Here is a 13,290-nt window from a genome sequence, read left to right as displayed (position 1 = left end):
TACACACAAAGATGGATAGGAAAAATACAGAGGTAGCACACTATGGAGTATTACTCAGTTGTAGATATGAAAAAGCAACATAGCATTTAGTGAAAAAAATCAGAAGCAGTGAGCTCTACAACATAATTTACATAAACATTTACATAAATTAATTTTCCTAAATGCACAATTAGTGGACCGTTTAGATCCACGTTAGTAGAAAACAACTGTAAAAAGACATTTGCACCCTGGCCAGTTTGGCTCACCAATGAGTCGTGGGTTCGATTCTGGACAAGGGCACGCACCTTGGTTGTGGTTTGTCCCCGGTCCTGTGAGAGGTAACCAGTCAGTGTCCCTCTCATGTTAATGTCTCTCTCTCTCTCTCTCTCTCTCTCTCTCTCTCTCTCTCTCTCTTTCTCTCCCTCTCTCTCTGTCCCACTCTATCTGAAGATAAATAGAAAAATATCCTTGGGTGAGCATTAAAAACAAAAAAGACATTTGCAACAATCTCGGGGAAATTTGAATATAAAGATTAGATAATATTAGCATAGCATAACACTGGATTTTTAAAAAATATTTTTGTTAATCCTCACCCAAGGATATTTTTCCATTGATTTTTAGATAGAATGGAAGGGAGGGTGGGTGAGAGTGAGAGAGAGAAACATTGATGTGAGAGAGACACACATCAGTTGTCTCCTGCACAACCCCGACCAGGCCTGGGGATCCAATCTGCAACCCAGGTACATTCCAAGACCCTTGGGTCCATGGACCAATGCTCTAACCACAGAGTCAAACCAGTCAGGATACACTGGATGTTTTAATTAGAGGCAGAAAGTGAAGCCCTAATAGGAGAAATGATGTTATGTCGGATTTTAAAAACTCCAGCCCCCCTCCAAAAAAGTAGAGGGCTAGATGAAGTTTTGGCAAAATGTTGATAATTGTCAAATCTGGGTAAAAGGTCCATAGGAATTTACTATAATATTCTCTATTTGTGCCTCTTTGAAAATTTCCACATAAAACATTTATTAATGGAAAAAGCAGGTGTGCACTAAAAAGACGTCTTGCAAGAACACAAACAAAATAATACACATTAAACTCATTAGAATGATTGCCTATGGGCTACAGGGAAAAGAGATAAAAGAGAATAAATAAGAGTAAGGAAATCGATGGGGCGGGGAAGGAAATGGAATGGTGCAGTCAGAGGTATGAAGAAACAGGATAAAAACTAGTATAATGATGTTTCTCTCCCATCAATGTTCCTATCTCTCTCTCCCTCTCCCTTCTTCTCTCTCTAAAAAAAAATAGTAATAATTAGCCTAGCCAGTTTGGCTCAGTGGTTAGAGTGTCAACCTGTAGACCAAAGAATCACGGGTTTGATTCCAGTTAAGGGCACGAACTTTGGTTGTGGTTCGTCCCCGGCCCTGGTCATGGTCCTGCAGGAGGCAACCAGTCGATGTGCCCCTTTCACATTGATGTTTCTCTCTCTCTCTCTCTCTCTCTCTCTCTCTCTCTCTCTCTCTCTCTCCCCTTCCCTCCCTCCTTTCTGCTGTCTCTCAAAATCACTGGAAAAAATATCCTCCGGTGAGGATTAACAAAAATAATCATAAAAATAAAATAAAATAAAATTGCAAGAACGGTGCCTCTTCTGAAATGGTTGGGAAGCAAAAAGTAGCTGACAAGGAAGAGGGCAGCCTGATGGTATCAGAAAAGCTTCCACGGAGCCACCACAGTGAGGAATGGTGATTGACAATCACCCCGGCATGCTCTACGCAGAGATAAACTCAGTCCATTAATCTCCATAAATGTCTATTCTTTGTTCAAGAGTGACAGTGAGTAATCCACCTAATAGCTTCCCTATTGCCACCAGGAGGTGCCCTTAGACCACAGATGAATTTTGAATGCTAGACAGTGCCCAGGGACTCACAGTTGCCTAGTCCCACAGCTTGGTGTGGAAGTGAAGACCCTGTCCCACACCCAAATCAAGGAACCTCTCTGGGCCTTTGCACCACGTATTCCTTTGGTGAGCTCACCACAAAGCAGGACTTGTGAGGACACCCAGAGCTTATACTCAAGCTAGGGGGAGAAAACCAGCCCATGTATACACACGAGCGAACAGAACATGACGAAGGATAGCCTGGATAGAATGCCTCCTAGAGCAATCCCAGCTCTGCCGTCTTTGGTTCTGTCTCTTCACCAATGAAGAATATGTTTGCAGTGACAAATCATTAAATCATGTGTAAAGCTCTACCGAAAATGAGTAGGTTTGCTTAAAATGTGGCGCGTCTGTATTTCTAAGATGTCCCAAGCTGCCCCAGAGGTGGGCCAGCCCGCTGAGAAAGCCTTCGTAGGGGATCCAGCGAGATAACCCTTTGTCATCAGCTGCCGGCCCCCCGCCCCCGCTGCAGCGGGCCCTTGTAGCATCATCCATTGTGGTGATTAGTGACACCGGCCTTCAGATTTCACCGAGGCAGTGGTTGCGTCCGGAGCCCTTCTGACGCGCGAGCAGCGACCCCTTCCAGGGTGGTGACTGGCTGGCCGGGGCTGGGGGCGGGCTAACCTCGGCTCCGCAGCGCCGTCACCAGCTGGCCCCACCCCGGTGTCGGGGTGGCTGGGAGCCGAGCCAGGGCCAGTCATTTACATGCGGCCGTGGGATTGGTTGCCCGGCTCCCGCGAGGGGGAGGGGAGAGGTAGCGCGCACTCGCGCGTGCGTGAGCTGGCGCGCGAGAGAGGGCCGGGTCGCGCCGAGGCTCGAGCGGCCTTCGCCATTTTGTAGGGTTCTCTCTGACGCGGGAGCCGCCGCCGCCGCCGCCGCCACCCGGAGGTATGAGGGGGTCTTGTCGGTGTGTGGGGAGCCCGAGGGCGGGCTGGGGCGGGCCAGGCCGGGCCTCAGCGGGCGGAGAGGTCCCCGGGCTTGGGTTTCTCTGGGGGAGGTCCGGGGAAGACAACGGGAGGAGGCGGGGCCGGGTCTCCGGAGGGGGCGGGGCAGGGGTCGGGTTGAGCCTTTGTTGGGGCGAAGGAGCTGGAGGTTGGGCCGCTGGGGCATGGGGGTCGGGTCCCGGATTGGGGTCTAGGGGCCCGTTTATTCTTAGAGTATCGTGGAAGGTGAAGCCTCAGAGAGGAGAGGTACACATTTCCCTCCAAAACCTTGTGGCCGGGATTACTCAGATACACGCTTCTTGCCCCTGGCTTGGGCTCTTCTCTTTCCTGTCCCCCAAAGAGTATTTTGAGACGTGAAACGGCTAACACTGTTACTTAAATGCGCCTCATTTCACGGAGATGGTGGAGAATGCGACGCATGCCGACCCCCGAGCTCCTGTTTGCAGGTCACACAGCTCGCACTACTCCCTAAGAACAAACCTTTCTTCTTTTGAGGGAAAAAAACCACGGATGTCTGTGTGAGGGTCTTGAAGGTGCCAAGAAGTTCTGTGGAGGATTTAACCAAAGGCAAGGCACTGAGAGTGCCCGCTCCACCCCTAACTTTTGGAAATCTTGTTCTGTCTCAGGCTCTTGTCAGGATGGTGAAGCTGTTCATAGGAAACCTGCCCCGGGAGGCCACAGAGCAGGAGATCCGCTCACTGTTCGAGCAGTATGGGAAGGTGCTGGAATGTGACATCATTAAGAACTACGGCTTTGTGCACATAGAGGACAAGACGGCGGCAGAGGATGCCATACGCAACCTGCACCACTACAAGCTGCACGGGGTGAACATCAACGTGGAAGCCAGCAAGAATAAGAGCAAAGCTTCAACCAAGTTACATGTGGGCAACATCAGTCCTACTTGTACCAACCAAGAGCTTCGGGCCAAGTTTGAGGAGTATGGTCCAGTCATCGAATGTGACATCGTGAAAGATTATGCCTTTGTACACATGGAGCGGGCAGAAGATGCGGTGGAGGCCATCAGGGGCCTTGACAACACAGAGTTTCAAGGTGAACTTGTCTGAGGTCTGGGTGGCAGAACTGAGTGGGGTCTAGCTCAAGGCAGAGGCAAGAACACAGGACCATAGGGCTGACAGGGGGTGCCTTCCATTCTATTTTAGCTGGAAATAATAGGAAGATTGTATATTTACCATTTTTAAGCATAATTACTTACACTTCCAATCTGCCAAATTCTTTACAGATTGTCGACAACTGCGTAGAATTGCAAACTCTGGGTTACTTTATCTTTAGGCTTTACTCATTTCAGTGCTGTTAGAAGTTTAATCTGCCTGGACCAATGGGTACCTCAAAGGAAAAGGGTGGATAAATGTCTGTGGCTTACCTGCTGTTTTATTTTTATTTTATTTTATTTTCTTGATTTGAGAGAGAGAGGAAGTGAGAGGGGAGAGAGATAGAAACATTGATGAGAGAGAACATCAATTGGCCGCCTCCTGCATGCCCCCACTGGGGATTGGGCCCACAAGCTAGGCATGTGCCCCGACCTCTTGGTGCATGGGTCAACGTTCAACCACTGAGCCACACCAGCCGGGCTTACCTGCTGCTTTAGTTATGACCAGAAGGCCTTATGTTTGAGACATGTAGGATTTATACTCTTTACTACCATGGGTGATGCGTTGGGGTGGGCAAGAGGAGCAGACGTGTGGAGGAATTTCTGTTATAAATCTGAGTGGTTCATCTGGATTTGGGGGAGTATCTTTTGAGTGCTCAAATTTGTTCAGCTCAAGCAGAGCCAAAGACCATGCCATGGACTACATTTCTCCTCAACTTATGATAGAGTTATATCCCGATAAACCCATCGTAAGTTTAAAATATCATAAGTCGAAAATGCATTTAATACTACCTTGTAGAGTATTGTTTGCCCTTGTGATCGTATGGCTGACAGAGCTGTGGCTCTTGCGCTACTGCCCAGCATCATGAGAGTATCATACCACGTATCAGTAGCCTGGGGAAAGATCAAAATTTGAAATACGGTTTCTACTGAACACATACCGCTTTCACATCATCACAAAATCAAACTACCATAAGTCGAGGACTGTCTGTATTCTGTTCCACTTATTATTTAATCCTAAGGGAAAAAAGAAATTCTAAAATAATTAGATTGAATGGGGATTATGGTCCTGTTTCTGATTCCAGTAAAATATTTTAGTAAATAACGTTATTTATACCAATAATAAAGGTACATATGTTGTCATTAATACCACAGGAGGTTGTCTGATGACTCTAGAACTGTACTAATATGGTAGCCACTAGGCACAGGTAGCTATTAAATTGAAATGAAGTAAAATTTGAAGTTTAGTTTCTCAATTGTACTGCACACATTGCAAGCACTCAGAAGGCACGTGAGGTGAGTGGCTACTGTATTAGTGCAGATATGGAACACTTCCATCAATCATCATGCAAAGTTCTGTTGGACAGCACTATTCTACAAGGTTTTTATTGACAGTGTCATCTTGGAGCACACATTTACAGCTACTTTTCGGGGTCATAAATTAACATCATTTTTTGTCTGAGTGCCAGTAAAAGGGTTGTTAAGAAGCATTTAAGGGTTCTCTGCTAAACCTAGCAAACAGTGAGTAAAGAAATGGAAGAAGAGGAAAAGTTGACCAGAAAAGGGTAAGAAAGTTAGCAAATAGTGGAGATTGCAGATAGTGCATCAGATATCTCTGGTCACAGCCAGTGGTGGTGCCCTGGACTTTAGCTGCTCTTTAAAGCTTAAGGCAAAAGTCGTAGATGCTTGCTACCGTTAACTAGCCTTATGACTTCGGACAAGTGTTTTTAACCTCTCTGTGCTTCATTTTTTCCACTTATAAAATAGAGTTAATGATCCCTGCGGTACCTCCCTCACCGGATGGTAGTGAGGCTAGACTGAGGTAGAGATGTGATGGTAGTGAGGCTAAAACGAGGTAGAGATGTGAAAGTGTTTTACAGTAAAAACTATCTGGTGAAAGGTGAGTGTTGTTCGCAACAATGAGTGTGTTTCTGTTTGGGTTAGAAACTTATTTAAAATGTGATAGCTATTCCTATGTATTTGTTTTTATTTTATCTTGGAAAGCTGTTGCACTTCAGACAGCTTTAAAAATATTCTTAATTATTTTCGTTTGATAGGAGAGGGAATCATGAATGGACAGTGGCAGAGAGAATTGGGGATTCTCTCATGACAGGTAACAAGCAAAATGTAAAAAGAATGCAGTTAAAGTCAGGTACAAACTGCCGAGATATACTAATAGTGTAATACTGCATGTCCTTATCTTTTGATACAATTGAATAAAGGGATAAGGTCAAAAATATGTATATGGAAGTCAGTTCATTGGGGGAAGTTGGTTTGGGAAGAATGTGTGTTGTAATAAAGTGGGTTTAATTACTTTAGGAAGTAAATATCTAAGTAACATATAATCCATAAGGTTTTTTTAAGTGTCGTCATTGAAAAAGAAAGATGCTTTCTTTGGTTTTCATGTTCTTAGCCTGACCTCTCTGAACAACATACAGTTACACACATAGACCTTTCTAACCAGCTCTTTTTTCCCCAGATGACAAGAGAAAGTTTAGCATTGGATAATAAGTTGCAGTTTTACAGAAAATACAATCTAGATACCAATTTATCACATTTTTTGACAACTCCTTTTTGGGTATCTAATGAAGGTAGCCTCTTAAGAATGCCACTTTAGGCATCTTTTGAAGTGAACCTTTATATGTTAATGACTGCCATTGAGGCTTCTGTGTTGTATGACTTTCTAAAAGGAAGCAGCAGAATCTGAGTTTACCGGGGTCCTACAGGGTCTGTTTGCTCTCCACAAGCAGCAGTGAACTGCACCACTACTTAATTAGCAAACAGTTTGCATTGGAAAACCTTAAAAGAAACCTTTCCAGGTAACAGTTCAGGAAGCTGAATTGGAAATGATATGTAAGAGTTTTAGGGTCTCGGGTGTTTTTCTCCCAATATGTAAACAAGCATGAAATTGAAGTACTGTTGTGTATCAACTACATCCCCAGCCTTCTGGATCCTGGCATGTGATAGGAATGCAGCATTTAGGACCCAAGTTGCCCATCTCAGCATTTTAATACTCTTCTCTGTTCCAGATGTGTTGTTGTTTTTGTTATTCCTCACCCAAGAGAAACATCGATGCGAGAGAGACATTGATTGGTTGCCTCCTGCATATGCCTGCTCCCCCTCCCCTCCCAGGTACATGCCCTTGGCCAGGAATCGAACTCTCACCCCTTTGGTGATCGGGCCATGCCCAAACCACTGAGCAATGCAGGCAGGCCAGGGCAGAAGAAAACACTTTTATTGGGCTAGTTTCCTGGAAAGTGTTGGCAGTCCATTTCAGTAACTTTTCAAGGTCTCAGAAAATCTTCTAAGTTTTTGGCCTCTCCACATGTAGGGCAGGTAGAATTTAATTTTCTTGGAGTTTTCTTTGCCCTGGTTCCTTAAGGTAATAGAGAAGCACAGTATTTTTCAATTATTATAAGAACTTTAGGGGATTTAAATTAAAAGCATAAATTTTTGGGAAGACTGGGGGGGGGGGGAATTATCACTTCTATCATAGATTTTATAGTTGTGGGTAAAAGAAAAAATTTCTTACCTAAGTCCTTTTCACAGTTATTACAAAAGGTAGATTTTGCCACAGAAGTTTATAAACTTAGAAGTTCCAGTCTTTAAAGCAGGGATAAAGATTGGATGTAGTAACAGAAACATCAAGGAAACATCACTGGATTTTGTGTCTCAAAAAAAAAGCACCCAAAATCCATAAAAGTAAAGAGCAAGTTAAATGGAAAGTTTTTCCTCAAAAAGATGCTTCTGAGTCTCCTGAATTGGCCGCTTTTTCGATTGGCATGGTTACTCTGACTGCAGAATTGGAGCACAGTTTGTGTCTGTCACACAGATTAATGTCACCATGCATGGTTGAAAGACAAGTAATTTGTAATCCTCCAGTCTAAATTACAATGAACTCTACATTTGCTATATAAATTGGGGCAAAAATCTGTGTTTCTGTTCTATGCATAGTTACCATATGGCCCTAAACTTCTAAGAATTAGAAAAAGTATTTAAATCTCTGAAAACAGGATGGCTAAATGCTGCTTTCAGAGAATTATTGCCATTTGGTATCTGTTGACTATCAGTGATGATGATGTTGGTGGATGCTGCCTCTCTGCTAGCAGCTGGAAGTAAAAACCTGAGCACCTTTGTTTCTGCTAAAAAAAAAAGGGGGGGTTTTAAGTTGGAGGCAGCAACTGCCGGAAAATGGGGTGGTAGGAATCTTAGACACTGGGCGGAAATGAGTGTGACTAAAGTGATATTACTGCACTAACCCGCTCCCCTCTCAGGGTCAGTGCATGGCGCTGTTCTGGCTGCCGTCCTGAATCGGGCTGTTTCCAACAGGATGGTGGAGCACGAGGCCTCCTATCGCATAACTGCATCCAGAACAAGGTCTGTCAAAGAGAGAGCAACTTGGTGATCATGGAGGGGGGATTTGTTCTGAGCAGCCCTTAAGAGTGATGCAAAGCCTGTTCCCTTTGTCTGTACTGGCTGCATTTTGGCTAAAATTTGAAAAGCATTGACTTGATCTCCAAAGTCTCAGGCAGTTTGGGACTAAATACTGCCAAAAATATTCCTTTTCTCAAACTGCTTTTAAGGACCTTGGATGCTTTCATCAGTAAGAGTCCCTGAGCTTGGTGGTACACAAACCCAGGGCAAAAATTGTTTCTTCTCTTAGCTGTTCCTTAGCGCTGGTCATTCTCTGGATGTGGCTTGTTTGTGCCCAGAAGACTTGAGACAAATGCTGGATTTTTCTAACAAGGAGATAATCTCCTATACAGAACTGCAAGCTACATGGCAGGATGAAATGCTAATTATTCCATTACATGGGAGCACACTGTCTCTAAGAAACTAGTACTGCTTCAAGATCTCATTCTTCCTGTTGAGAGACCTTGGTCAAGTAGTTTTCTTTTCCACAGTAGGCATGGATTCACCCTTGCTGAAAAAAGTGAGGGTGGAGTTGAAATCTGGAGAGTATTATCACTTCTAGATAAAGTATATGATGAGCCAGGTATGGTTTGTGTACCCAATATAGCCTTCTGTGACGCCTGCAATAATGGCTGAAAGAAACAAGATGGACAGAAGTTTGCTGTGGTTTTCAAGCTGCAGTAAATGTTCAGGCCTAATGTAGCCATTAGTAAATTAGGGAGAGGTTGGTAAGATACTTTCCAAATCTGGCATAACTGAGGTTTTGTTGGATATTTGATTTGGAAGAATTGGCAGGTTTTGAATCATTAAAAATCTCACAGTCCCATTAAAAATAAATAAGTAAAATCTCAGTCTTAGCAGTGAAAAGTAAAAACTCAATTTCTGTGTTTGGTGGGGAAAGGAAAGTTGAGACAGAAGTAGGAGGGAATCCAGTCTACCTGGTGTTAATGGAAAGTATTGACTGGTCTGAGAACTCTAATATCCTAGCTCTTATCTGTATTAAAACATCACTTCAACTGCTTTTGGAGGGATTGCTGAAACAGGGTCTCAGGAGTGTGTGTATGTATGTGTGTTTTGTACCAATTAGTTTACTTTCATTTCAGGAAGGATAAAGAATATCAGTGAGTTATAATAAATCTTATATCTATTTCCCCAAGGCAAAAGAATGCATGTGCAGTTGTCCACAAGCCGCCTTCGGACTGCCCCTGGGATGGGAGACCAGAGTGGCTGCTATCGGTGTGGGAAAGAGGGGCACTGGTCAAAAGAGTGCCCAGTAGATCGTACAGGTCGCGTGGCAGACTTTACAGAGCAGTATAATGAACAATACGGAGCTGTGCGCACGCCCTACACCATGGGCTACGGGGAATCCATGTATTACAACGATGCATATGGAGCACTTGACTACTATAAGCGTTACCGGGTCCGCTCTTATGAGGCAGTGGCAGCAGCAGCAGCAGCTTCTGCGTACAACTACGCAGAGCAGACCATGTCCCATCTGCCTCAAGTCCAGAATACAGCTGTGACCAGTCACCTCAACTCCACTTCTGTTGATCCCTACGACAGACACCTATTGCCGAACTCAGGTGCTGCCACCTCAGCTGCTATGGCTGCTGCCGCTGCCACCACTTCCTCCTACTATGGAAGGGACAGGAGCCCCCTTCGTCGTGCTACAGCTGTGCTCCCCACAGTTGGAGAGGGCTACGGTTATGGGCCAGAGAGTGAGCTGTCTCAGGCTTCAGCAGCTGCACGGAATTCTCTGTATGACATGGCCCGGTATGAGCGGGAGCAGTATGTGGACCGAGCGCGGTACTCAGCCTTTTAAAAGCTGGAGGTGAGAGCGGGGTGGGTGTGGTTAAGAGATTCCATTTAGTTCCCTTGAAAGAGACCCATGCTGCATAGGGGAAGCTAAAGCCATCTGCTATCAGGACATTAGTATCCAAAAGGTATACATTATATGTTAGTCTTAAATATTTCTCTAGCTTAAGCCAAAGGTTCATTTCACCATCTTGTTCCCTCTGAGAGAACAAACTCAGTTTGTTAGAATATTGTTCTTTAACCAAGTGTAAGCAGATCTGGGTTACAGAAATATAGTTAAGAGAACTAACATTTGTTGAGTGCCCTCTGTATTTATTATTTAATCTACACAGTAAGTTTTTAAGATATGTTCTGTTTTACAGAGAAGGGAACTAAGCCTCAGAGAGGTTAAGTACTTTGCCTGAAGTCATCTGATAATTGAGAGGTAGAGCCAGAATTCACCCCTGGCTGACTCCTAAACCTATCCTCTTTCCACTGAAGTCACTGTGGTTTAAGATGAAGAATACAGGTTCAGGAGTTAATGTCACGGTGAGAATTTTAACTGTAACTTTAGACTTCCAGCTGACTAATAAAACGACGACGTAGGTCATTAGCCTTTATCAGAGGAAACTCTTCTAATATATAGCTATGAGTCAAACAAAGTTCTATAAGATACTTGCTTGAAAGTGGAATGTTTTGATGCCACTGTCCCGTGAAGTCCTTCCCTTGTTAGTAGTCTGGAGCATCGCATTCTACATGAGCACTTAAGCTGTACATCTCTGCATAGCCAATGATGCTATCATGTAGAGTCTGATGCTTCCCATTTTTGCCAGCAATTTTTGTTGTTTGTTTGTTTGAAAGTAGTATTTAAGGAACTAGGTAAACCAGGATATCTTTTGATGTGTATAAAATCCCATTGGTGCTGACCCTGGGAAGTTAATTTTTCCTACTTCAGATGTATACAAAACATGTTAGAATGGCGAGAATAATTGGGAGTATCTCAAGATTGATAAATCTCTTCATCCGAGTGGAAATGGTATGATGACAACTTTCTATTCTCATGGTTTTCCTAGTACCTTGAAATTGAGAATCACTTGAATAGGAGGCCTAGTAGCAAAGTTAGTTTCCACTGAGTTTTCAGGGTTCCTAACATCCCTTTGGTATATGTTTAGATGAAAACAAAGAAATAGGAATTTTCCTGTTTTCATAGTGAGAAGCAAATGTGGCATGAACTTGTGGCAAGTGATATCCTTAAGACGATGACAAGACTGGGACCTCCAGAGACCATTGTGTAGCAGTGTGTGTTCATGTGCATGAAGTGGATAACCTTACAATTTGTGTAGTTTGCCATTAATTTTTACTTTTAATGCAGCTGAATCTGCCATGAAGTGGGATATGCCTCTAAAATAATGTGGTATTATCTATCAGATAACTTCTGTTTCTTTTGAATATGTGTCAAAGTTAAATATTTAATAGTATATGTGGTCTTTAAAGGGTATTGCCTAGGTATTTTAAAGTGAATTTTGACTGCAAGCAGTGGTTGTTCAACTAACCTCTTTTTAATGATGACTTTTAAAGAAACTTACCTTCCAGGTGTGAACCTCAAATGGACTGAATAACCCTGAGTTGGTTGCAGTCCCAGGAGCCTGATGTTAATGAGGCTGCCAGGATGAAATACTCCAGAACTGTTGGGGATCCAAATTCGGGTCTCACCCTAGCAGCACTGATTCAAGAACGTCACAACTTTTGAAGTCGATTGGCACAGATCAAGACCAAGATTTGGCCCTTTGTCTGTAATAAGTAGAGGAGCTTGGTGTGAGTTAACTTTTTTTTCCCCCCAGCCATTGGTGTCTGGAGCTTCCATCATCAATGGAAGAATTAGAGAATTATAGGATTTCTTCTTTTGATTTGAAAAGGGAGATGTGGTCAATTAGGGGAACTACTAGAATTGTGGCTCTAAATATATGACTATGACATGTAGGTATGTTGGAGGGTAAATGAACAGTCCTTGATACCCTTTGTGATTGCTATTTTTGAAAACTTGTTTACTATGAAAGATTAAAATGAAACAAATTTAGAATAAGTAATGCAGTTGGCCATATTTGAGATCTTGGCATCTTCTGCTTTTCCTGGACCCAAAAATTAAATTGCAGTTCTTGATAATATCTGTATGCCCTTTGGTGTAGTAACAGTAGCCTTGTATCACAGAGGTTGTTTGGCCTAAAAGATGGATTAGAAAATGAGAAATGTGTATTTATCACCAACACAGCAGTCTTCCAGATAGATTGTTTCTTGTTCTATTATTATAGGTATAAGTAGATTCCTATATATAATCATTAGAGTCCTGGGTAATTACATGGGATAGGTTTGATTCAGTCTGACTTGGTTTTGTTTTGTTCTTTCTTCTTTTCCCCCTGGAATACAGGACAGGACCCAGGGCCCTTGTACTCGGAGCCAAGCTGCTCTCCAGGCATTGTGTAAGCCTCTTGTGTTGTGCTCTCTTTCAGGTAGGATAATTGCGGACTGAACCCTCGGGCTGCGGTCATATATGAGAACTTGCTCCGCGCGGTCCCCTTTGCCGGGACGTTTCCATTGCTTCATGTTTCAGTAAACAAAGGAGTTTGTGACCAACTATGTTTTCTTTCTTAATTTAATTCTTCTAAGTTGACTTTTCTTTCCTCCTGATACAAGTGTCTGTAGCCTTTCACTCTATTCCTTACATTCTCAGCCTCTGAGCAGCCCTAGGTAAGGATTTTGCTGGCATCCCCTTTTTCCTGTACAGTGGAACCCCTCTTATCTTGCTTTCCTTAGGAGTTGAACCCTTCTCCCTTTCTACCTGCAACCTCTCCTTTCCCTTTAAAATGACCATGTAGTGGTAAGCAACCTTTTACCTCTTCTCTGTTAGCTCTGGACTCTAACATTGAAGCTAATCTGAAATTGCTAGGACCACTGGGGTGGGGTTGGGGGGTGTTTTGTTTTGTTTTGTTCATGTCTGACCTGTGATCGTGGTACAGCATTAGCTGAAATTTAGCCTTGTTTTACTCCACTCCTCCCACCTTTTTTTTTTAATATTTTGACAAATAAACGTTTCTAACACTTAAGTATTTTTTTTGTGTTTA

General features: G+C 43.3%; 1 protein-coding gene across 1 annotated transcript; it reads left to right on the top strand.

Moving 5' to 3' along the window:
- The first annotated feature begins 2,714 nt into the window (after positions 1-2,714).
- LOC118627943 (RNA-binding protein 4B) lies at positions 2,715-13,272 on the top strand. Its single transcript, XM_036258510.1, has 3 exons — positions 2,715-2,800; positions 3,483-3,906; positions 9,535-13,272. The coding sequence occupies exons 2-3, from the start codon at positions 3,495-3,497 to the stop codon at positions 10,197-10,199; spliced, it is 1,077 nt and encodes a 358-aa protein (XP_036114403.1). The 5' UTR covers positions 2,715-2,800; positions 3,483-3,494; the 3' UTR covers positions 10,200-13,272.
- Positions 13,273-13,290: the final 18 nt, after the last annotated feature.

This window comes from Molossus molossus, unplaced genomic scaffold (assembly GCF_014108415.1).
Source record: "Molossus molossus isolate mMolMol1 unplaced genomic scaffold, mMolMol1.p scaffold_m16_p_13, whole genome shotgun sequence".
NCBI classification, from domain to species: domain Eukaryota; kingdom Metazoa; phylum Chordata; class Mammalia; order Chiroptera; family Molossidae; genus Molossus; species Molossus molossus.
The sequence above is the reverse complement of the archived record's forward strand: the minus strand, read 5'-3'. Positions and strand labels throughout refer to the sequence as shown.

Coding starts and splice junctions, on each gene's coding strand:
- LOC118627943 (XM_036258510.1), top strand. CDS start 3,495: ATGGTGAAGCTGTTCATAGGAAACCTGCCCCGGGAGGCCACAGAGCAG. Junction 3,907..9,534: donor TGACAACACAGAGTTTCAAG/GTGAACTTGTCT, acceptor TATTTCCCCAAG/GCAAAAGAATGCATGTGCAG.